Genomic DNA, 25344 nt, shown 5'->3' with positions numbered 1-25344 from the left:
TGCAGCCTTTTCTGCCGTCGTTGCTAAATCTTCCACATATTTACGTTTGTCGGTTCTGATGCTCCTCTTCACTTGTTTATTTCCGTGCATTCAGCTTGTGCCTTGGCTTTTTCTGCTCTTGTTCGGCTGGTATTGATCGCTGCCTTCTTGTTCCTTCTTTCTTGAATCTTATCCAGTGTATCAACAGTGATCCATTCCTTGTGATGGTGCTTCTTGTGACCCAGGACCTCATGACATGTTGAAGTGATTGCCTCTTTGATCTCCTTCCAGTTGCTCTCCACAGTAGTTCCTTTTCCATTGAGTAGATCATGAAAGGCCTGGAACTTGTTGCTGAGGTCTATCTTGAATTTGTTGAGTTTGTTAGTATCCTGGAGAAAGGCCGTATTGAACTTTTGTGATATTGTCCGCCCCGTTGTCCAGTGCTTCTTGAGTTTCAATTTCATCTTGGCGACCAGTAAGTGATGATCTGATGCTATATCAGCTCCTCTCTTGGTTCTCACGTCCTCTATAGTCCTCCTGAACGTTTTGTTGATGCAAATATGGTCGATTTGGTTTTGTGTAGAGTGATCCGGTGAAGTCCATGTGGTTTTGTGTATGCGTTTATGTGGGAATATGGTGCCGCCTATGACCAGCTTATTGAAGGCACATAGATTTGCAAATCTCTCACCATTTTCGTTTCTTTCTCCCAGTCCGTGTCGTCCCATGATGTCTTCATATCCAGTGTTGTCCGTTCCAACCTTGGCGTTGAAATCTCCCATCAGAATAGTCAGGTCCTTTGTTGGGCACTTTTCGACGATTGACTGCAGCCTATTGTAGAATTGATCTTTAGCGTCTTCATTGTAGTCGTTGGTAGGCGCATAGCATTGGATGATGTTAATTGAAATGCCCTCTTTCTTTGTTTTAAACGAGGCTTTGATGATCCTTGGTCCATGAGATTCCCATCCTATAAGTGCATTTTGCGCTTGTTTGGACAGCATCAATGCAACTCCTTGTGTATGTGGTGCATTTTCTTCTTCATGGCCGGAGTATAACAGGAGCTCTCCTGTAGTTAGTCGTTGTTGTCCAACTTGTGTCCAATGTGTTTCACTGATCCCAAGTACCTCTAGGTTGTATCTTTTCATTTCTGCAGCAATCTGGAAGGCTCTTCCGGTGTCCCACATTGTACGAACATTCCATGTACCTAAATAAATGGTCGCTCTGGTTGTCAGAAGGGGCATCGGCCTCGTAACTTCCGAAGGGATTCGGCTTTCATCATGAGGCGTCATGATTCTTCTAAATGAAGATCTTCTGACTCCCAGGGCAGAGTTTAAAAGGTTTGAATAATTTTTTCCGGTTAGCGTTTTTTTAGCGAGTTAGTTTTCTACGGGATGGGGACGCTAACCCCATGCCCAACCCTCCTCCTTTATCCGGGCTTGAGACCGGCAGTAGCCCCCGGAGGGACTCCAGGCGGAGTTGATAAGCACACTTATGGCAAGTGAAATTGATTATAACGGTCTGGCAAAGTTGCAGGAGAGAGACATCGAGCTAAATAAACTCAGAGCCGGTGGCACACATCATTAGTACTCGAAGAGGTGCGGTTTGGTAACACGAAAGTAATTTGCGATACATCAACAGGCCGACCGCGACCATTTATCCCGAAAACGTTGCGACACAAAATATTCGAAAGCATGCACAACATGTCGCACCCAGGAATAAAAGCCACGATAAAGCCGATTAGTGAACGATTCGTATGGACAAACATGAATCACGATGTACGTAATTGGACACAGGCATGCATGAAGTGCCAAAAAGTTAAGGTACATCGTCATACTAGCTCTGCAGTGGGTCCGTTTTCACACCCAGACACTAGATTTGAACATATACACATCGATATTGTAGGACCACTGCCCGTTTCAAATGGATACAACTATAACTTTACATGCATCGACAGGTTTACACGATGGCCGGTAGCAGTACCGATAAAAGACACCTCAGCTGAAACGGTAGCCAAAACCCTAGTTGAAAATTGGATTTCTTACTACGGTGTACCAACGATTATCACAACTGATAGAGGAGCACAATTCGAAAGTCGACTCTTTCAGCAGCTTACAGAACTCCTCGGTATTAAACGAATCCGAACGACATCGTACCATCCAATGGCAAACGGAATGGTCGAACGCCTACATAGGCAATTAAAAGAGTCCCTTACAGCCGTCATCGTTAACAACGATTGGTCTAATAAACTTCCTCTAGTAATGTTAGCCCTAAGAGCAACAATTAAACAAGACATGGGGTGTTGTCCAGCCGAGTTAGTATACGGAACTACTCTGCGATTACCCGGAGAATTCTTCACTTCAAGTAAAAGTGTTCCGACTGATGTAACCGGCTATGTGCAACGTCTGAGAAAGCACATGAGCGATTTAAAAATAACACCTCCCAGGCCACAACAACGACGAGTATTCATACCACAGGAACTACATAACAGCACTCACGTATTCATTAGAAGAGATAAAGTACAACCACCTCTTCAACCGAGTTACGACGGACCATTTAAAGTGATAGAGAGGACAAATAAAACGGTTACCATAGAGAAAACTGGGAAGACAGATGTAATTAGCATCGATCGACTAAAGCCAGCTTTTATCGATAGCGATATTCAATCAACAAGTACAGACTCCTCTAAGATAGTCATACCAGCGAAACACGAGTCCCAAAAATCAACAACGTTAACTCAACAAAAAGACAAGACTCCGATAACAACAAGATCCGGCCGTAGAGTAAGATGGCCTCAACATTATGTCGCTACAATTTTCTATTAATAATAATCTACTATTTGGAATATTAATTATAACTTCTACCTCATTGTATACACATGCATTATTAAGCTCATGTTATACGCTATAAAACTCAACGTATCTTATGTACCCTTACACTTATGCGTATAATTTTTGTTTAAAATGTAAAGACAATACCGCATTCCTTCTATTTCTTGCTATCATTTTATGTAACCTCACGGACGGGCACAAACCAAATGTACAGCACACACTAACTTCATCTTAATTTTGTATAAGCCATTTTTTTCAAATAATTGGAACTACCCTATTCAGTCTACTATTTTTGTGTGCAAACACAGACATTTTCCATATATCTTTGTTTGCAGGGGGGAGCTATTATAGCGACTCACGTGCAAATGGGTTTATTCTCATTTAACTCAGTTAAGCCCTTTTACTAACTTATTTAGCGGACAAAGTCATCCGCACTATAACAATTCATTGTACCCTTATTATTATTTTGTGCTTGTATGGAATACGTATGCTTGAATATTGATTACTGCCTACGCATTTATTCACTCTGCTAGTCTTACTACTAACCGCTTATTCGATTCGATTACTCATTCATTTCACATGGTATATATATGTCCATGTTATTCATATTGGACTCTCAATCACTCACTCGCTCACACGCTCTCGTCACGCTCTTGCTCTGGCTCTCGCTCGCTTGCTTGCCTTTCGGCACAACTTTCTATGCTTGTTTAACGCATCTGTACATTTGGATATATGTGTGTGGTCTCGCAATAAACGTAATCAACACTTCGTATTTGCCTTCTGATTATTATACCGTTGGGGCGTGATACAGAACGGTTAGCAAGACGAATTGTATACGAAGTTAAGGATTATATCGGATACCGACCACCACAAACTAAATATATACAACTGGATCACATACTACCAGTAATTAGTACTAAATCAATTCACACTTTGTTTCTTGTGTGTGTCCTTGTAAGAAACTCCTCATTAATGCACATTCACGACCCCGCTCATATGAATCGAGATCAGAATTTTCAGTCTCACCTGTAAATACTTGATTTCTACATCACTGGGCTGGAAGTCAATGATGCACATACCTAGCTTCACAATATTGTACAAGCATTATCTATTGTTTGCAGGAGATAAAAGTATCACACGTGACACAAATGGAACTACATCGGTCACTGTTATGAAACATTTGTCCACGCCAGGCAATAGATGAGGGTTGTGCAATAGTATGAATTGATTGAATTTAGACATGTGCATCATTGTATCACGACCCAGTGGTATAGAAATCAAATGTTTACAGGTGAGACTGAAAATTCTGATCTCAATTCCTATGTTCATTGTCGTGGATGTGTACTGATGAGAAGTTCCATACAAGGAAGAAATGACCTTCCAGTTCTTTCACATTTTCATTGATGGCCTAACTAAGATTAGTTCGTAAATTAAACTGTAGAAGTTCTACAATCTCCATAAATTCCCTATACTGCTAGTAATAATTGTTAATAAATATAAAAAATTATAATTCCAACTTATTTGCTCACATCGGATTCTAATTTCTCAATCCTTTTACGAAACATTTCCAATCTATGATGATCGGCTGATTCACCAAGATAATGAGCAGCTTCATTAGCTTCTTCTAATAACACATATATTTCATCTCGTCGATTGAACCAATCATTTTCAGAAAATTTCGAATCTTCAAATTGTGACAACCAATTCTGATAGAAAAAAAACATACATATGGAAAGGGAATTCATAGATATTTATCTGATAGTTAGCTGTATACAACGTGTGGATAAAGTGATTATGGGATTACCAACTTCTGTCATATCTGTTAGTTGTTTCGCTTTAAAAAGAAAGGAATTGGTAAGCATTTATGGTAGACTTATAACACTATGAAAGAGATGATTGACAAAATATTCATCAGTGTTGTATACCCTGTTTCGTAATATTAGTAAAAGTTTCCCTAACTATAAAAATAGATAAGAAATAATAATCAAATATTTAGTGTTTAGTGATCCGATATCTAACTCCAGTCATATCGTATGTTGATCGCTATCGAAATATACATATCGTCAATTCTTGTATATAATCATCGACTTAAATGGCGCTGATGAATAATGGAATCAAATAAGTCAAATACAAGAATGAATATTTGAATACATATTATTTGTACATTCATTGATCTGTACAGACAATTAAAGGGACGAAGCAAAGGAAGAGAAACGAAACGACGCACAATGGAGAAGGCCTGTGAACTAATTCCATCTAATCAAGCGCCAGATAAAAATAGGTTACAGACATGTGATGAATAGGATAAGATATTCACATGCATATGTTCATTCAAAAACAATCAGGGTTGATAAGTGAATAATCAACAAGGTGAAAACGTGATTCAAGAAGAATGGATAAATTGACCTGTACAGAAGCTAGAATAAGTGATATGGGCTTAACATAGTAACCGACGCCACAAGTGCATATATATATCTTATAATAATAGTAATAGTCCATAACTCAGGTTGATTAGTCGTCATCAAATATTCATTAGATGGTTTAATCTAGTTAAAGATAAATGAGCATGGAAAACAGGGTTTATGATCCAATCTTACTAAAAAAAATATCAGGATGGTAACTATTTCACTTTAAATAAAATTTAGTTCTATTTATGTAGCGAGGTAGTAACTTGATATTTACAACCCTTAACTTTCAAACACTGCATTGTAATATAAAAATTTAACCACACCTAATTTAATGAGGACAATTGGTTTGTATCAACAGATTGTACAGCAAAACATTTGACTTTTTTTGATATTTATTTTTAACACACATGAAGATCTGATCCACAAGGCAGTGGAGCATCGTAAGGAGATGCGGTCCCACAGAAGCCGGTGACCGACAATTGGTTCATACGCCATTTGTTCCCTCAGGATACTGGAGCCCATGTGCACCATTGGTTTGAAATCCGGTTAGAGCGCCGGACATTCGCTTTCCGTCCTCTCATTTTCGTAAACAACACCCCCGCCACGAGAAGGCAGTGAGTAGGACTACCCTGGCAGAGGCTGTATATGCGTGGCCATGTGGGAGCATTTGGAGAAAGAGAGCGGACTCTCCCCACTGTCGGCCGTACCAGGGCATTTTTATAAGGAATAAAAATGATGAGACGATAATTTATGAACAACGCTAAAATGACCTTGAAAATGTACATCTACTTACTAGGATTAAATGAGGTTTATCAATTAGTGCAAGGAACTAAGATCTGGATTAATAGTTGAACATTAGAATTAGAAATTATATTTCATATTATCATCACAAACTGACATCAGCTATAATGTTGAAATGGTATTTAAGTCAAATGAGTGGATGAATCTCTTGCCAAAATCTAAAACCTGCTATCTTAAATCTGATTAGTTTGTTCATAAAAACGTATTGAATCCATGTTAAGAATTTCTCAAAGATTACTTAGACGACTTACACTTGTTCCTGGCAATGAAGCTATAGACCTTTGTATTTAAACGATGGTATTTTTAAAAAGTAACATCATCATTTTAATTAACCACAATTTAAACTTACTTCTATATTTCTAACACGATGATCTAATTTATCCCATAATGTTAAACGTTGTTTAATACGTTCACCTAACTGTATTAATTGATTAAATTTATCTATATTCCATTTCATTTCACAATCATCTTGCCATCGTTGAATAATATCCAAAGAATTTTTTGGTATAAGTTGATCATCATATTGAACAATTTTAGTTAATAAATTAAAATGTTTACATAAATCTGATTTACATTGATCTAATTTCTCTGGAATATGTTCTGTCTTTAAACAAAGCTGTTTTTTTTTTGAAGACAAACAAAGAAAAGAAGGATAATTGAAGTTATAGTGGATACAATTTAATTTCATAAGAAATGGTTCCTTAGAAATGACATGTGATAGTTGAACTCTTAGGATCTTAATATGTTATGCTATTAGTTCTTATCAAAATTTATTTACTTATCTACTTACTTATTCCTGTTACTTACAATGGAGCATAGGTCGCCGACTAACTTTCTCCAACCCACTTCTTCTTTTGTAGTTCTATCCAGTTGTTATTCATTCTTCTCATGTTTGTCTTCATTTCTCAAAATAACATGTTCTTTGGTCTTCCTCTTCTCATTTGGCATTAAGGATTCCATGTGAGAGCTTGACCTGTGACGTAGTTGAATGCTTTTCTCGATGAGTGTCCCATTCACTTCCAGCGAATCTTCCTGATTTCTTCCTCCTTGCTTCCTTCCTCGAATCTCGTTTGTTCTCTCTCACAGTAGATTGTTGCTGATGGTGTTTGGTCAACGCATACAAAGTATTTTACATAGACAACTGTTAATAAACACTTGTATCTTCTCGATGATGGCTTTCGTAGTTCTCCAGGTTTCCACCCCAGTAGACAGTAGAACTGTCTTCACATTTGTATTGAAAATTCTGACATTGGTGTTGGTTGACAGTTGTTTTGAATTCCAGATGTTCTTCAATTCGAAATATGCTGCTCTTGCTCCACATCTGCATCAGATCCACCGTTTTCATGCTGCTCAGATATGTAAATGATTTTACATCTCCCAAATCTTCTCCGTCAATTGTGATTCAATTGTTGCATGCTGTGTTGTATCGGAGGATCTTACTTTTCCCTTTGTGTGTATTGAGACCTACTGCTGCTGAGGATGGTGTTACACTTGTCGTCTTCTCCTACATTTGTTTTTACGTGTGCGATAGGAGGGTCAGACCATCTGCGAAGTCTGGATCGTCTAGCTGCATTCTAACTGTCCACTTTATTTCATGCTTCTCCTCAGATGTTGATATCTTCATGATTCAGTCGATCACCAGCAGAAAGAGAAAGGGTGAGAATAAGCAGCCTTGCATGATACTGGTCTTTATATCCAACAAGTCTGTGAGCTGTCCTCCATGCACGATTTTGCGGAAATGACGTAGAAGAAAAATCATGTTATACACAACCTTTGAATAAACTCTATACAAGGTATTTCCTAGAGTCCACCAGCTTTATTTTTTAGATCTTTATACTTTATTAGTCTACCATTTAGATAATAAATAGATTAGGTTATGTCTTTATTGCAAAATTCATGATGGCATGATAAAACGATATAATAAACCATTGTGATATTTCATTCAGAGATTTCAGTGAAGAAAGTTAAATCCATTTACATCTATTGCAGATATTTACATAATGATTTCCATAATAATTTAGTCATTAGCATAAAATGACTGTAGTTAATTTATTAGATGTTCTACAGAAGAAAAAACTGTTGACTTGAATAAACCTTTTTTTACTGAAGCAAAAATCAAGATCATATTGTCGATCACACATACTTTAAGATCAAAGTCATTGTACTTTGGAAAGTAAATCTGAATGATATGCAAATAATTGTATTGTACACTATAAAGGCAGCTTATATTATATACATGTGATGAATGATATACTGTTTACCTAGTTGGTAACAAAAATAAATAAACTATTTTAACCTAACAACAGATGACAATCAATCATCATCCACTTTCATCAGACCTAATAGAAACTAGTCATAAGATTAATTTTAAAAAGATTTTCCAGTGTTGTATACAAGTCTTCTTCTCTCGTTCTTCGCCTGTTACTCCCAATGGAGCATAGGCCGCTGACCAGCTGTATACAAGTCATTATGATCGAAAACATGGGTTATTTAAAGATGTAGTCATAATAAAGCTGACACATTCTTATACCAGAAGAGAGTTTTGTGTATATTATAGTAATTTTAATTGTTGAAATCATGAGTTAATTGAAGCTCGCGCGCGAGACTAATAGGTCTTGGGTTCGAATCTCGCGAGTTAGGATCATGGATGCGCACTACTGAGGAGTCCCACAATAGGACGAAATGGCCATCCATTGCTTCCAGATTTTCTATACTGGTTTACCTTAAAGTGACACATGATCTCAACTATTAAGTTTACTATAATATCCACAAAAAACCCTTTCTGATATAAATTTATTTTACTTTTTCGTATCATCGATGATGCGAACAATGTTTTATCTTTATTGTTTTCAATTTCCTAACAAATTAATATTGAATCAAATGGTTCAAGATGTATTCCATTGATATATCAAGGGATTCTGAGAAATCTCAAATTATATCTATAATATATTTATTAACTCTCAATATCTAACAGTATAAAGTTTTTTTTTACATTAAACAATAATGATTACCTGATAATCGGTAAGAATTCCATTTACAATCTCTCTAGTTTCAGTATGTATATTACCATCGACTAGATCCAACCAATTACAAAAACGATATTCAAAACCTGTAGCACTTTCACGTCGACGACTACGTATACGAACACCTGTACTAGTTTCTGTACGGTTAACATTATATAATATATCAAGGAATGTTCTACGAGCTTTGGCTGCATTTAAAACTGCACTATATCCAGGTTCATAACCAGTGACTTTTGATAAACGTGTACTTAGTCGATCAATTAAAGTACTAGGTAAATTGTTTGTCTTTTCATTGTCAATAACACGAGATAAATCATCACGAATAGAGTTCAACTTTTGATTACTTGTTCCGAAAATTTCCTAGAGAAAATGTTAAAGTATACATTAATCAATAACTTGTCAATCAATAATCAAAATGTAAAAAAATGTCCTTAAGTTTACAAGTTTTATAGATTGGTTGAAGTTAGACATTAACACCGTTGGATGCTGGCCTAATGGTCTGGAGTTTAAGCGCTCGCGCGCGAGACCAATAGGTCCTAGGCTCGAACCTCGTGAGGCGAGCTCGTGGATTCTCACTGCTGAGAGGTCCCATATTAGGACGAAACGGATGTCCAATGCTTCCAGGTTTTTTAATGGTTGATTAGATTTAACTGACTGATGAATTAAACTATTAAATTATTTTTCATGGGTTTAAATTTATCAAGAGAATAAGTAGTATGATAATAATACTAGAAAAAACGATTTATATCTAATGGTTTGCAGAAAATAATTGAAGCGATTTTTTTGAAGTGCTTTACTGAGGGAAGATAATAGCAATAAATGTATAATGATAGACATTTAGATTCCCCAAGTGTTTTCACATATAACATAGACTGGTGAACTAATAATCTGTATGTTTATTGAGGAGCATAATTCATCATTAGTTAATTCATGATATAATACAATCCATTGGATGCCGGCTCAGTGGTCCAGTAGGTTAAGTGTTCGCGCGCGAGACTAAAGGCCCTGGGTTCGAATCCCGCGAGCGGGATCGTGGATTCGCACTGTTGAGGAGTCCCACAGTAGGACGAAACGGCCGTCCAGTGCTTCCAGGTTTTCAATGGTGGTCTAACATCAATCGGTTCATGATCTCAATCAAAAAAAGATAATACAATCCACTTTCAGTATGGGTGAGAAGAGCGAAGTGATTTATTCCTGATACGTTTTTCTCCATAAGTTATGGCTTAAATGAACTACAATGATGTGTATGGTAGATATAAAGAAAAAGTAATCTAATCAAATGATATGTTTACTCATATTTTTTTATTGTATCACTTACTAATCTTTCATTTTGTAACTTATCTATTAATTCATTTGATGGAGGAGAATATGGAGGTTCAGCACTTGAAGGACGCCATGATTGATTGACTGTAATACAAAATCCCATTGCTTCAGTACCAGATGGTTTTTGATACCATTTTAAATTTACTTCTTTAAACCATTTTTCAGCTTGACTTAACCATTTAGCAATATGACCATATTGACCAGGTATTTTTTCATCTATTTCCCATAACCATTCATTCATAATATTGATAAAATTATTCCATGATTCTTCTAAAATTTCTATTTCACTTAGATTAATTAATGAATCAGTATGAGATATTAAACCAGAATACCATTGATCTTTTAATGATTCATAATTTACTTCTTCTATCTCTTTCCCTGTAATTAATTCCTCATATACCTATTAATACAAGAAGGTGTACTTATTATTATTATCGTTATTATAAAATTAAGAAATATTTCCTAAACAAAAGAGTGAAACTAAAAATAAGCACCATTGTAAGCAAATTGTAGGGTCAGCGAAATGTCACTAAGCCTTAGCCAAATCATCCGGCAGTTGGGTCATTGAATATCGAGTAAAACATCGGTCCTCGTCAAGTTCAGGAACAACCAACGCGCATCAGTTAATCGTATGCCATGAACTGGCACATGCGGCAGTGGTTTTACTTTCGCTTGTATCTACTTCAACTAATATATTTCTGTAATAACGTCCTTTGTGTTGTACAGTCTTCAAAGCATCTATGGTACCTTGATACGTCAATGGGGTGGTCCACGTAAGGTGCTGACCACGAGGTGTGACTTCGACGTTAGCTGGTTCGTCACACCATTCCCGTCTAATTCGAGGAGGTCCCCAATCATTTCGATATAGATCATCTACGTTGGTGATCTACAAAATGATCAAGACTCAAGAAATAAGAACAAATTTATATTATTCTATGTCATTTACTGATCTTGCTATGATAAGATTATAATTTATGGACGACTTTTGAGCAATGCTAAAGTGACCTTGAGAGTGTTCCCCTAATAACTAAGAACGAATGAGGGTCATAAATTAGTGTAAGGAATTCGAATGATGATTTACAGTTGATGAATAAGGCTAAAGATTAGATTTAAGGTTTTTATCATGAACTGACATCAGCTATGGTGTCAAGACTTTGTTTAGCCAAATGGATGAGGATATTTCGTGCCGAAATCCTAGACCCGTTATCTTATACCTTGTAGCGGTAAATAATTCCCCAAAATAAATAGCTCTGTAAGTTTTCGACATTGGATGCTGACTACACTAGTTTTAATGTACTCATCTAACTGAAGGCGCTCTGTCATGCATCCGCACCAGACCACGAGTGGGAACGCTGTGCTCAACAACCCTTGCAATCGCTAGCCAGATTAGATCAGTCGATCCACGATATATTGATAGCTTATCAAATATATCTTCCGACCTCCTCGCTTCTGTCTTTTGATTTCACTTGGTGGGTACGATTCATATTAGGTGTTAATGGTTAAAGTGTTGTCAAACTCCAAGTACCTGTGGCATCTTCAACCTGATTGGTTCGTCCATAAATTATAATCTCGCCCTTGCTATGTTCATATTGTATATAAATCGATATTGTTTATGGTTCTCGTTTTTAAAAGGATCATGATCACTGCTTTATTTTCCCAACAAAAAATTCCTAGATCATTATATCTCAATTCCAGTATAATCATTGAGTATCATTTCAAAATATCATTATATAATAAGTACAATTTACTCCATTTTAATAAAATAGTCAATTCACTGAGTCTATTCATTCTAAATTAAATGAACGAATAACTTATTATTAAGTAGATGACCTGAAGTCATCTTTATTGATAGACAAAACTTAATAACAATCTAGATCGTGTTAAAATTTAGTTGCAAAATTTTCGACTGTATATGTATAGAAAATTCAATCTAACAATTAATACTAATATGAAGTAATTTTGGAGTACAAGTCATGTTACTTAGATCAAACTAATGATACACAGACATGATGAAATCATCTCGAATGTAGAAATCTTTCAAATATCATATTGGATCATGTCAAACAGGTGGACTATTAGAGTGTTATTAGTATTTTTTCTTAAAAGGAAATTAGCAAACAGAGTTGGATGTGGATAGAGCATACATTACGAAAATCATCAAACTGCATCATAAGGTAAGCGAAACGGAAAAACGGAAGTTCGAAGAATACACACACTATATCGGGAATTGAAAGCAGACATGAAAAGAATGAATAAAAGCTGCGAAGAACTGGCAAGAATTGTTCAAGACAGGGTTGGATGGAGAATGCTAGTGGACTGCCTATTCTCCTCCACGAGGAGTAACAGGCGTACGTATGTAAGTAGTTTTTTCCATTAAATTTTGTTCATATACACACAAATAAAACTATACTTCGTGTATCTAGGTAGCTGCATAAGTAAGTACTGGTGGGGGCGAGTGATGAGGCCAATGCCCATTTAATGAAAACCAGGGCGGCTTATGCCAACCTGGGCTATCTTTGACTCCGTGATGTTAGTCTGGCTGTAAAAGGTCGGATCTACAACGCGTCGGTGAAAGCAGTTTTGCTCTATGCTTGTGAAACCTCGCCTCTCTGAGTTGAGGACGTTAGATGACTCTCTGTGTTCGATCATCGCTGTCTCCGAAGGATTGCTGACATTCAGTGGCAACACCATGTCAGTAATGCAGAGGTTCGGCATCGTGTGTTCGGGCACAGAGATGATAATTCAATTGGTGTCACCATCTTGAAACACCGACTTCGGTGGCTTGGACATGTTCTACGGATGTCGTCCCACAGAATTCCTCATCGTGGATTATTTGCCGACACTGGGCCTGGTTAGAAAAAGCAGAGAGGTGGTCAGTGTATGAATTGGTGTCGTGGTATGAAGGAAACCTGCAAAGGGCTGGCTTGTGTTGGTCCTTCACGACTCCCTGGCTGGGGTTCGAGAGATGGTGCTACACAGTGGCTAGAGACGTTATCAGATATGGCTCAGAATAGAAGCTAGTGGCGAGCCCGCTGTAACTTTCTTTTACTTTCTTCATAAAAAGTGGTTGTAACTTCCTTAAGTGAAGGAATTGTTTCTGATTGTACCTTTCCGTTTCCCCATTATTACTATTATTATTATTATTACATCACCATACACTAATCTGTGGTCGTTATTGTTCTCTCTTTTCTTCTCATCTCTCATACGCACCTAACATTCTTTTTCTCTTCCCATTCTCATTGTTATTGTGTGGCACATATATATGTCTGGTGCCCTCTTGTACCAATATTTATGCGTTCAAATAAATAAATAAAACTCTTCACGTGGAACATATAGTCATAATAATCAAAGACAAGCAATACCAAAAACATAACTCGTATATAAAAACTGGCCAATCTAAGATAATATAAAGATTTCTTACTAAACTAATCAGAAATGAAGATATTTTCATTCAATTTAACTCCAGTTATTCAAAGAAATCTCTACGATGGAAATGATAACTCTCGGTATTATTCATTCCCTATAGTTATTGAATATCTTAGCTCAAAATAAACTATTAATTACTCTTGAAATTTCATGTCAAAATGATAAATGAATTACGGATTACTTAACGATATCATAGTTTCGATATTTCAGGGGAAAAAAAGTAATTTAATGTTACCTGATATTGTTCATTTAAACTAGTACGCGCAGACCGAACCGTTTTCATTTTCAACTCAGATTCTCGAATAAATTTCATTAGATTATCAAGTTTTAGTTTGATATTCGTTTTGGTAGGCTTTAGCATTATGTATTAAAATAAACAAAAAAAATGGTGTGAATATTCATCTATTCTTCAAAAAATAAATACAATTTTGATATGACGTTTTATACTACTGAAATGCGATTCAGTAAGTTAACGAGAATTTATAATTATTTCCTCAATGAAATAGTCAGTGAACTTCAGAAAACTTGAGTGAAAAAGGCTGAAATATAATAACTGTTATAACGACCGCCATTTTTCTTATAATGCGGTGAAAAATGATGCATTTGTCATATTCAAGCAATTTATATTCCATGTTATTTACTCAGAATTATATAACTGACTATAAGTATCTGCTTAGCTGGTATTTGATTCATAACTTATGATATAAACACTTTCCACCTGATTACTTGTTAAGTTACATTACATTTTTTTATTAACTGTATTAAAATTCATACTCCAGTAGACTACATCGCTACTATGAAGCTATATGGCTTTTGTGTCCGTTGGAATTAATAATCTCAAACAATCTAAGACAATGGTGGATGTGTTGCTAAATTTCGTGGATTAGTTGAAGTTAGACATTAACACCATTGGATGCCGACCCAGTGGTCTAGAAGTTAAGCGCTAACGTGCGGCACTGATAAGTCCTAGGTTTGAATCTTGTGAGTCCGGATTGTGGATACGCACTGTTGAAAAGTTCCATACTAGGATGAAACGGCCGTCCAGCGCTTCCAAGCTTTCCCATGGTGGTCGTCTAGTTTCAATTGACTCACGATCTCAACTATTGAAATTACTATAATATCCACAAAACCCCTTCAAAAATAATTATGTGTATAAGAGGTATACATACTGCTTATAGTACATGAAAGTTCATTTAACTGGTGGGTCAAGAATGTATACTATATTGAATTCTCAAATCAAGATTAAATGATTTGCGAATGTTCTCAAATTTCGGTAATAAATTAACTGCTTTCAGCTTATGGTCAAATCTATCTTCTTAATAATAACCATCTTATGAATCTGATTCATTTGAATAAAGAACGAACAAACATCATAGTAGAATAATATGAATTTGTTATAACTTGTCAATTGAATGCTGATTGTCTTGGCTCTTTTAATGCTGCTTTTTATATCTGGTCGTCGCTGGTTGTCGTGTCAGAAACGCTTATCACTTTAATACTCGAAACAAGGGACCTCGGCAATTCCCATGACTCGAAAGTAAGAACACAAGACTGGTATAAGTAAAGATTTATTAACCCTAAAACACGACGACGACGACGATAGTCAAAAATACACTCGTTTATATATTGATTGTACACACAGTTTGATTAATAATTAGGATGAAATCACATATATGGAAGAATTCATTTATCTTGTGAATGCTCTTCAGCTGATTACAAGCTAAAGTTATATTAATAATCATCAAAACGAAACAATCTTCCATACTTTATATCAGAAACATCCATATTTTAGCTCAGTATATTCTAGACGTTCCTGTGACAAAGTATGTAATGATGTTACACTTAATTGATTGATACAGTCATTTTATCTTGTAATCAACCGAGGAGAATTCATATCATTCTGTTATAATACTTAATCTTTCTTTATCCAAGTTTATAAATAAGGATAATTGCCTATTAGTTTAATAGATAGTAAATAGTACACAGACGTTCGAGAACTTGACTTCATTGGGTCATTTCACGTATACGACCGATCAACCTATTAGACAATACTTGTTGACTTAAAACCATTCACACTATTCGCAGAATCAATCACTGTATGTATGTAATATGACAATGAAGTAAAGATCACATTAAACTTATGACGATACTAGATGATTTATCTTGACTGCTTATGTAAATTAAATTGATTATATTTCATTTGAGGCTTTCCATAAGAATCCAGTTCTTTATTCAGTTTAATCCAGTAGGGGATGTACTATTGACCATTATTAACATCTCTTTCAAAATGTAAGTCATATTACTGTTAATGAAGGTTTTATCTTGATACCTTATTTAGTCAATAACATGTCGATAATCATATACACAAAGGGAAAAGTAAGATTCTCCGAAACAACACAACATGCATCAATCCAATCACAATTGACGGAAAAGATTTGGAAGATTAAAAAACCTTTACATATTTGGGCAGCATCATTGATGAACACGGTGGATCTGATGCAGATGTGAAGGCACGGGTCGGCAAAGCAAGAGAAGCATATCTACTACTGAAGAACATCTGGAACTCAAAACATCTATCAACTGACACCAAATTCAGAATTATCAATACAAATGTCAAGACAGTTCTACTGTATGAGGTGGAAAGTTGGAGAACTACGCAAACTATCATCGAGAAGATACAAGTGTTTATTAACAGTTGTCTAGGCGAAACACTTCGGATCCGTTGGACAGACACTATCATTAACAACGCACTGTGGGAGAAAACAAACCAGATCCCAGCGGTGGAAGAAATCAGGAAGAATCGCAAGAAGTGGATAGGATATATATTGAGGAAAGCACCAAACTTCATCACAAGACAAGCCCTCACATGGAATCCTTAATGCCAAAGGAGAAAAGAAATACCAAAAAACACATTACTTTGGGAAATGAAGACGGACATGAGAAGAATGAACAACAATTGGATAGGGCAAGAAAAGAAGGCCCAGGACAGAGTGGGTTGGAGAATGCTGTTTGGTGGTTTATGCTCCATTAGGATTAACAGGCATAAGTAAGTAAGTAAGTCATGTCGATAATCACACTAGATTCACATACATGACGAAACTGCTCAGCTCTCTTTTTCAGTTCGTCAAAAAAGATAGCTCTTTATTGAAAGACACTCCATATTTCCTTTGATTCAAGATGAATATTCAGCTGATTTGTTTACTACATATTCAGGAGAAAATTACCCACTTAGACTGATTCATTTTATAGCTTGTTAATAATCACAAAACAATTAACATTGCGAAATTTGTTTACTAATTAGTTAGATTTTACTCATTATTCTTCATTGTTCTCTTTCAGCTTCTCATGCTAACTGAGAGTTAGGTTGTTATAAAAAGTACATTTACTTTTCCTCACACTTTTATAACATTCGGACCCAGAACCTTCGATTAGGTGTTCGCACCCGAGAACGAAGATCTTGGGTTCGAGTCCTGTATGTGGGATCGTGGATGCACACTCCTATGGAGTCCTATAATAGGTTCAGTTCTTTCAAGTTTTCAATAGTAGTCTAACATTCATCGATTCATAATCTCATTGAAAAACTTAACAATCTTCACAACTCCACACTGATAAGTAAATATTACTTACTGAATCAGGTCTTCGTCTTCCTGCATCCGGATAAGCTTTGAAAAATTGAGCAACATATGTTACAATTGACTTTTCATCTGGTCTATCAACATCGACATCTAAAATTAATCGAAACTATTATTCAGTATATGAAATACAAAATTTCATTTGATTTTATACAGATTTATCAGAATGTCCGGAGTTTATGATAGCTAAGCAGTAAATGTATGTAAAATAAGCTTATATAAATTGATTAGATCAGGAATTTGACATTTGAATCCCTACCCGATGGATCTAATGTTTAAATGTTCCGCCTGAAGTGCCTCCGGGGCTACTGCTGGTCTCAAGCCCGGATAAAGGAGGAGGGTCGGGCATGTGGTTAGCAACCCCATCCCGTAGAAAACTAACTCGCTGAAAAACGCTAACCAGAAAAATGTTTATCATGATATCAGGATATCATAAGTTCTACTCCTAGTGAAGACATAGATACGCTTTGTTTGGGTGACGCATCCTAAGATGAAACAACTGTCCAGTGCTTCATGGCTTTTATTGATATCTCAAATGAAGTTCATCTGCAATGAATTCATCTAGTATAAGATAACAATGACTCGTTCTTTTTCAACTTTGTTATTATTAAAGAATGTAAAAAGCAATGCAAATAGTTTCTATACGCATTCTGTCTACTATCTACCTTAATCATATTTATGACAATAAATGAAATTGCTCTAAATATGTTCATTGAGGTAAGATGGAGTTACATTATTACTGTTTATAATGACTTTCATTGTGTTCATTGAATTTCTTTTTCATTCAAATCAATTGAAACACTAACCTTCAGGATCTAATAGTCTTGGTATACCCAAATGTTTTTCAGCTTGAGTAAATGCATGTTCTAAATTTTCTTTTGATGTTCTAGTCTTTACTTTGTCCATTTCAATAAGACTGGAATCAATATTATGTACCATAGCATTGAATGCTATACCATCACGCCAACTTGGACCAAAATCACGAATTTGAACATCGTATTTTCTAAATATACATGGTTACATAAGATATGATAACATAATAGAAACGTCAGATTATAATCTGTAAACGTAGACTAACAATAAATTATATAAAACATTATCAATAATTAATGAATGCCTAATATATTATCATGTTCTAAAATGTACTACTCCATAAATCCAACTATGATGTATGCCACATAGTTGTCGACAGATATAAGTAGTATGTATCATTAATCGAAAATGAAATACCTGGCATCAGAAGCTTAAAAAGATTAAAGAAAAGAGAACCGAGAACAAAGAATGATTGGTGTGGAAACGATAAAAAAACCCAATGAAGTTTAAGTATATTCGATAGTCTCCATCTATGTTCTCATTCATTACACAACTATCAAATCCTTAGTCTCTAACTTGATTTACAAATAACAAATGAATTTCCCATATTGTTTCTTAAAACGTTGTCACCTTTAAACCTAAATAAAGGAAAATGAATACAATCAATATATTGGAAAATTTTACTTAGTCACACTTGTTGTTGTACCAGAAGTGACCATTAATGAACTATGAATTCTTACCATCTATGCCTAAAATACATATTTAAATATACATTGAACTCAATGACGAATTTTTGAAATCTGAATTATGGTTACTGTCTCATAAGCTAATCAAGTTTTTTTTTATCTAGAGGAGTAAGGAAGATACTAATGGAGATTCTAAAGAGATCCTGTAATAATAATAATAATAATAATAATAATAATAATAATAATAATAATAATAATAATAATATGGTCCTATCAAAATCTCTCAAGCATTTCAGTGTATTTCTCGAACCTGTTAGTAACAAACATTAACCAATCCCTATTCTATCATATCTATAAACTTTAGATCTCACAACGTAGACAATATCTTGAAAGTATTGATTTAAAATTTAAGTGCGTACACTTCTAATGACAGTTTATTTATAGTACAATTGGATTCACACCCATTGTCATTGATACATTTAACCTATGATCTATTTATATTACACATGTCATAATATCTCATTAGATCCTTGCAAATCTATTTCGAAACTGTTCAATATGGAGTACATAATCATTGTTTTAGATATAAAGTTTCTGATTACCTTATACACCAATTATGGGTAATTCTAGATAGTTATATCATGTAGTTGTGGTGATAAAAATTTTAAAACGTAAAACATGAAGGTGTAAAACACAGAAAAACGATCCCCTGTGTTATTTATTTATTTTCACAAATAGTGTAATCCAAAAATTTATTTAAAAAAAACAATTTGATCTAAGCCCCCAAATGCCCTGGTACGGCCAAAGGATGAGGAGAGTTAGTCCTCCTTCTGCGAATGCTCTCCCATAACCACGCGTAAATAGTCACTGCCACAAAAGTACTACTCACTGCCTTCTCAAGGCACTACTGTTATTTACGAAATTGACGGGACGAAAAGCGAATGTCCGGTGATTTAACCTGGTTGGTGGACACGGAACGTCTACCTGTGGGAGTTGGTAAACCATGATTTCAAACCAACGGTACACATGGGTTCCAGTATCCTGAAAGAACAAATGGCGTATGAAACAACTATTGGTCACCGGCTACCATGGGACTGTATCTCCTTACGTTGCTCCACTGCCTTGTGGATCAGACCTTTAGATCGAAGACTCTGGGTATGGCCCCCTAAGAAAACCATCTGCTTCAGTCTGGACACCCGGGCAGTATCACAGCCCTTACACAAATCAAGTGACTTATATGGTGCATATGTATTCGACGCCCCTTTGTACTAATATTCATGTGTTCAAATAAATAAAACAACTATAGATTCTGTGTAGTTTACAATCATTCATTTTTTCCATTTTCTGTAAAATAAAAATTACAGTCAGCATATTTTCTTTACCCTGTTGATTGTGCAATAAAACCATGTGAATCATAAGCAAATAGTGTTCATTTTAAATAGTAGAAAATTAACACACTCAAAGAACAAAGAATATAGTGCTTCATACTCACAATCCTTTTCTTCTGAAAGAACTAAAAAAAGTGGTAAATATTGAGAGAAGTAAAATTTACAATCTTTCAAGAGGATTTACAATTTTCACCCAATATGTATGTATATGTTACTTTCAATTATGCTTCAGTTGATATTTAAACTCCATTTCACCTACTTTAGCCTAAGTGTCGATGTAGTATCATTAGCATTCATTGAAAAGATATGTAGCTCAAAGTTAAATAATTAAACTTTTACTTGGCAAATGAGTTACAATAATTAATAGTTCACATGAGATTAACACCGGAGTCAGATAAGGCTGTCTACTGTTCCCCTTCGTCTTTCTTCTAGTGATCGACTCGACTATGAAGACCTCAACATCTGAGGGAAAACACGGAATACAATGAACAGCTCAGAACCAATTAGACGATTTGAACTTCTCAGATGATCTAGCCCTCCTATAGCATACACATGAACAAATGAAGTTAAAGTCAGCCAATGTAACAGCAGTCTCTACATCAGTAAGCCTCAACACACATAAGGGGAAAACCAAGATCCTCAAGTATAACATGCAGAACATTAATCCAATCACACTTGATGGAGAAACTCTGGAAGATGAAGAATCCCCCACGTACCTGGGAAGTATTATAGACGAACAAGGAGATTCAGATGCAGATGTAAAAGAGAGGACTGGCAAGTCAAGGGCTGCATTACTACAATTGAACAACATATGGAACTCAAAACAACTGTCTGTCAACCAATATCAAAGTCACAATCTTCAATATGAACGTCAACACAGTCAGTCCCACTGTACGGTGCTGAAACTTCCAGAGCTACCACAACCACCATCAAGAAGGTGCAAGTATTTATAAATAGTTGTCTACTCAAGATACTCAAGATCCATTAGCCGGATACAATCAGTAACAGCCTTCTCTGGGAGAAAACAAACCAGCTTCCAGTTGAATAGGAAATTAGGAAAAGACGATGGAAATGGATAGGACATACATTACGCAAATCATCAAACTGCATCACGAGGCGAGTGCTAACTTGGAATCCTGAAGGGAAGCGTAAAAAAGGAAGGTCAAAGAACACATTAGGTCGGGAAATAGCAGATATGAAGAAGATGAACAACAACCGGAAGGAGCTGGACAGGATTGCCCAGGATAGGGTTGGATGGAGAATGCTCGTGAGCGGCTTATGCTTCTTCCCAAGGAGTAACAGGCGTAAGTAAAGTAAGTAAGTAAATGAGATTATCAGTAATAAAACACAGGCTCTTTGATAAACATACTAGCTGGTCTCACAAAAATATACAGATTTTTCAAAACCAGAATTAAATATCATCGAGAAACAGAAATCTGTTATTAGGATTTGCATATCATTTAAGACAATGCATTCTATAACAACAAAATTTTGTCTGTTATTGCATACAGATAGCACAGTTATGATTTGGTAGATAATCACCAAAATCACAAGAAGGCAGTCTATTTTAATTGCCACGATTGTTATGTACACGAACTGTTGAAATCAGTATATATATTGTATAGCAATCAGTATAATTCGAAAGATACAAAAGAACTAGACACACTTGACAAGTTCAACCCTCAGGGATCATTTAAATATATATATATAACTCAATCTTATCGGGGGTTAGTCGCCGCTTGAATGGCTCAATTGTAATATCTCAGAATCCGAAACACTTTCGAATCTCTCAAGAAGCATCAGTTCCCTTAACATTCTAAGTGCCCTCACTGATCAGTCTGATAGTGTACAACTGATTATTGTGAATCAAACTCAAAAAATTAATGTATTCAGAAATAGTTTGATTTATTTTTTAGGTTTTCTGTAAGCACTTGATTTCTTCCCTGTATCAGACTTCATCTAACTGTCTATCTTTTTGCATCAAATCTGAAAATTCAATATGAAAGTTTTATAATTTTGAAAGAAAATCATTCTTAATAAGGATCTTAAACGTTTCATCAAAACCTACCCAGCGAAAATTTCTTGAACCCAGGTTTGTAGAGCACGTTTAGCTGAACCTCTTGCTTTAAGTGAGCCAGGTGGAAGATCCAAAATTTTCAATAGTAACTCTTCTTGTTCCTCAATCTTAATATAAGCAAAGCATGTGAAAATTGACAATAAATTTTAATTAGATATATTTTTCATTAGTATAGAGTTGTACAGATCGTTGAGTTTTAATTGAGATCATAAACCGATAAATAGTAGTCCACCATTGAAAACTTGGGAGAACATCACGGTCGTTTGGTGCTAGTGTGGGACTCCTCAGAAGTGCACACTCACGATCCCTCATGCAGGACTCAAATCAACGCCTTCAAGTCCTGCACATGGTCGTGAGGTTGAGCGTTTGCGTGTTAGACTGAAAATCCTATGTTTCAGTTTCTCGTGTGGGATCGTGGATGCACTCTGCTGAGAAGTCCCATATTAGGTCAAAGCGACCGTCCAGTGTTTCCAGATTTTGAATGGTGCTCTAATAGTGATAGGTTGATGATATCAATTAGATATATTTTGTTGTTGCACAGTTATAGCAGGCAAAAAGAATTTAACTGGTTACGATTCAAATACATTATGTCTTAAATATATGATATGTAAACGCATAATAGATTTTGATGTTTGTTACGGTAAGATAGTTTTTACCACATATAGACTGTTGTTAGACAGTCATTAAAAATCAGGAAGCATTAAAAGACTGCTTCATCTGAGTATTAATCTTCCCAATAACCTCTTCTAGTAATTTTATACCTCATATTGAGGGCATTCCTTGCAACCGTTGATTAAGATTCAAACAACTAAAATTACCTACTTAAACCAATCTACATTCTTGCACAACAAACATATATTATTACTGATGATAGGTATCTTAAGCATAACTCGACTAGTTTCTATTAGCCATCAGTAGAATAGTTCCAATTATCAGGATATGCTTTTCCAATACGACAGTTTTAATAAAATTTTGTTTATCAGTTTAGGGGTTGTAGAGATTGTTAAGTTTTTGATTGAGATCATGAACCAACTGATGCTAGACCACCATTGAAAATCTGGAAGCACTGGACGGCCGTTTCGTCCGATTGTGGGACTCCTCAGCAGTGCGCACCCACGATTACGCTCGCGGGGTTCGAACCCGGGGCCCTCAGTCTCGCGAGCGAACACTTAACCTACTGGACTACTGAGCCGGCATCCAATGGTGTTAATGTCTAACCTCAACCAATCCACGAAATAGCGCCACCATCTTCCATTGTACTGAGGTAGACACCTGTTTCTACCCGACACGGATTAGCTCCACTGGTCACGGCTTCTCACCAGAACTCCGAAACTGAAGGCCCTGGGCTCGAATCCCGCGAGCGAGATCATGGATGCGCACTGGTGAGGAGTCCCACGATAGAACGAAACGGCCATCCAGTATTTCCAGATTTTCAATGGTGGTCTAACCTCAATCGGTTCATGATCTCAATCAAAAAATTTTGTTTTCAAAAACCATTCAAATAGAATAGCTACAACACTTATATGTTAACAGTAACTCACAGGAATTTCTGTTTGCTAAATATTATGAGTCTGAATTTAAATTACATATCTAACTTATTTTAACTTGAATGTATCTTTTACAATGACCAATTGGACGGCTATTAATTTTAGTTTCTTTAAGTTATTAAAACTTTATACGATACCTAAGAAATGTGATTTAAAGGCCAATTTATTGATGATTTTAAATATTTAAGTAATAAGAAAGGCCAGAGCTAGATGATCAGTAAATGAATAATTGAATGTTCGGTGAGACTATGGACTATGGACGATCTTTGAGCGATGCTAAAGGGGTCTTAAGAGTGTTCACCTCATAACCAGGACCCAATGAGGGTTATGAACCTGTTTGAGGAATTAGAACTTAAGGTTAGAGATTAGATTTAGGGTTTTCATCACGAACTGACGTCAGCTATAATGTTAAAACTCTATTTAACCAAATGGATGAGTGAATTCCGCGCCAAAATCCGAAAACTGTTATCTTATACCTGATTGGTTTGTCCATAAATTATAGTCTTGCTGAATATTCTTTACACAATACGATCTCAGATACTTGAAAAATAAAAAAAAGAGAATCAGAGGACTAACAAGGCATTTTGTAAATGTTTGTACGGAACTATCTGTTACACTCAAAGATTTTTAAACGGAATAAATTACTTAATAAACCAAATACACATTCAAATACTCTAATTACTGATAATTATTTTGACATATGTTTGTAGTGTCAGTTACCATGTTAACCCCACATAACTTATTCTAGCTTGTGGATAGGCCAATTTATCCATTCTTCTTGAGTCATGTTTTAATCTTGTTAATTATTCACTTATCAACATTGACTGTTTTTATATGAGCGTATGTGTGTACATTGCTTATCCTATTCTTCACATGTCTGTAGCTTATTTTTGTGTGACTATAAATATTGATTAACGCTTGATTAAATGGAGTTGGTTCACACGCTTTCTCCACTGCGCATTATTTCGCTTCGCTCCCTTTTCTTCGCTTTCTTCGCTTCATTCGCTGCGATTCCCTGATTGTTTGTTCCGAACAACGAGTGTACAAAATGTATAGATTCAAAACTTTATTCTTGTATTTGACTTATTTAATTCCGTTATTCACTATAAGATCTAAGAAGATAATTATAAACGAGGATAGCCAGGATGTACAGTTTGACAACAATCACTGGAGTCAGATCCCGCATCATTAAATGTTCCTCAGATTTCAGTGAATGTTTGTTAAATTCAATAAAATATTGATTCTGACTAGTTGCCTAGTGTATTCAGCTTAATATTGATTACTTGAACGAAAACATAATTACAGCTTAACGAAAATTTATTCTACCTAGTCATGATATGAATGTCAAGTAAAAACATATCTGAAGGGGTTTTGTGGAGATTTTAGAAATTTCACAGATTGAAATCATGAGTCAAT

General features: G+C 35.6%; 1 protein-coding gene across 1 annotated transcript in view; it reads right to left on the bottom strand.

The window, feature by feature from the left end:
- MS3_00010501 (uncharacterized protein) overlaps positions 1 to 25344 on the bottom strand; it is a gene marked incomplete at both ends in the record, with an annotated part of 137077 nt that overhangs the window by 97808 nt on the left and 13925 nt on the right. The window contains 9 exons of the mRNA XM_051218877.1: positions 4334 to 4510; positions 6363 to 6629; positions 9025 to 9396; positions 10355 to 10759; positions 14021 to 14137; positions 17413 to 17510; positions 18224 to 18420; positions 20409 to 20429; positions 22373 to 22488. Coding sequence (XP_051072574.1) covers positions 4334 to 4510; positions 6363 to 6629; positions 9025 to 9396; positions 10355 to 10759; positions 14021 to 14137; positions 17413 to 17510; positions 18224 to 18420; positions 20409 to 20429; positions 22373 to 22488 — 1770 coding nt within the window. The remainder of the gene's footprint in view (positions 1 to 4333; positions 4511 to 6362; positions 6630 to 9024; positions 9397 to 10354; positions 10760 to 14020; positions 14138 to 17412; positions 17511 to 18223; positions 18421 to 20408; positions 20430 to 22372; positions 22489 to 25344) is intronic.

This window comes from Schistosoma haematobium, chromosome ZW, assembly GCF_000699445.3.
Source record: "Schistosoma haematobium chromosome ZW, whole genome shotgun sequence".
Taxonomy (NCBI): Eukaryota; Metazoa; Platyhelminthes; class Trematoda; order Strigeidida; family Schistosomatidae; genus Schistosoma; species Schistosoma haematobium.
Note: the sequence above shows the minus strand (reverse complement) of the source record. Positions and strands in the feature narration are given on the sequence as shown.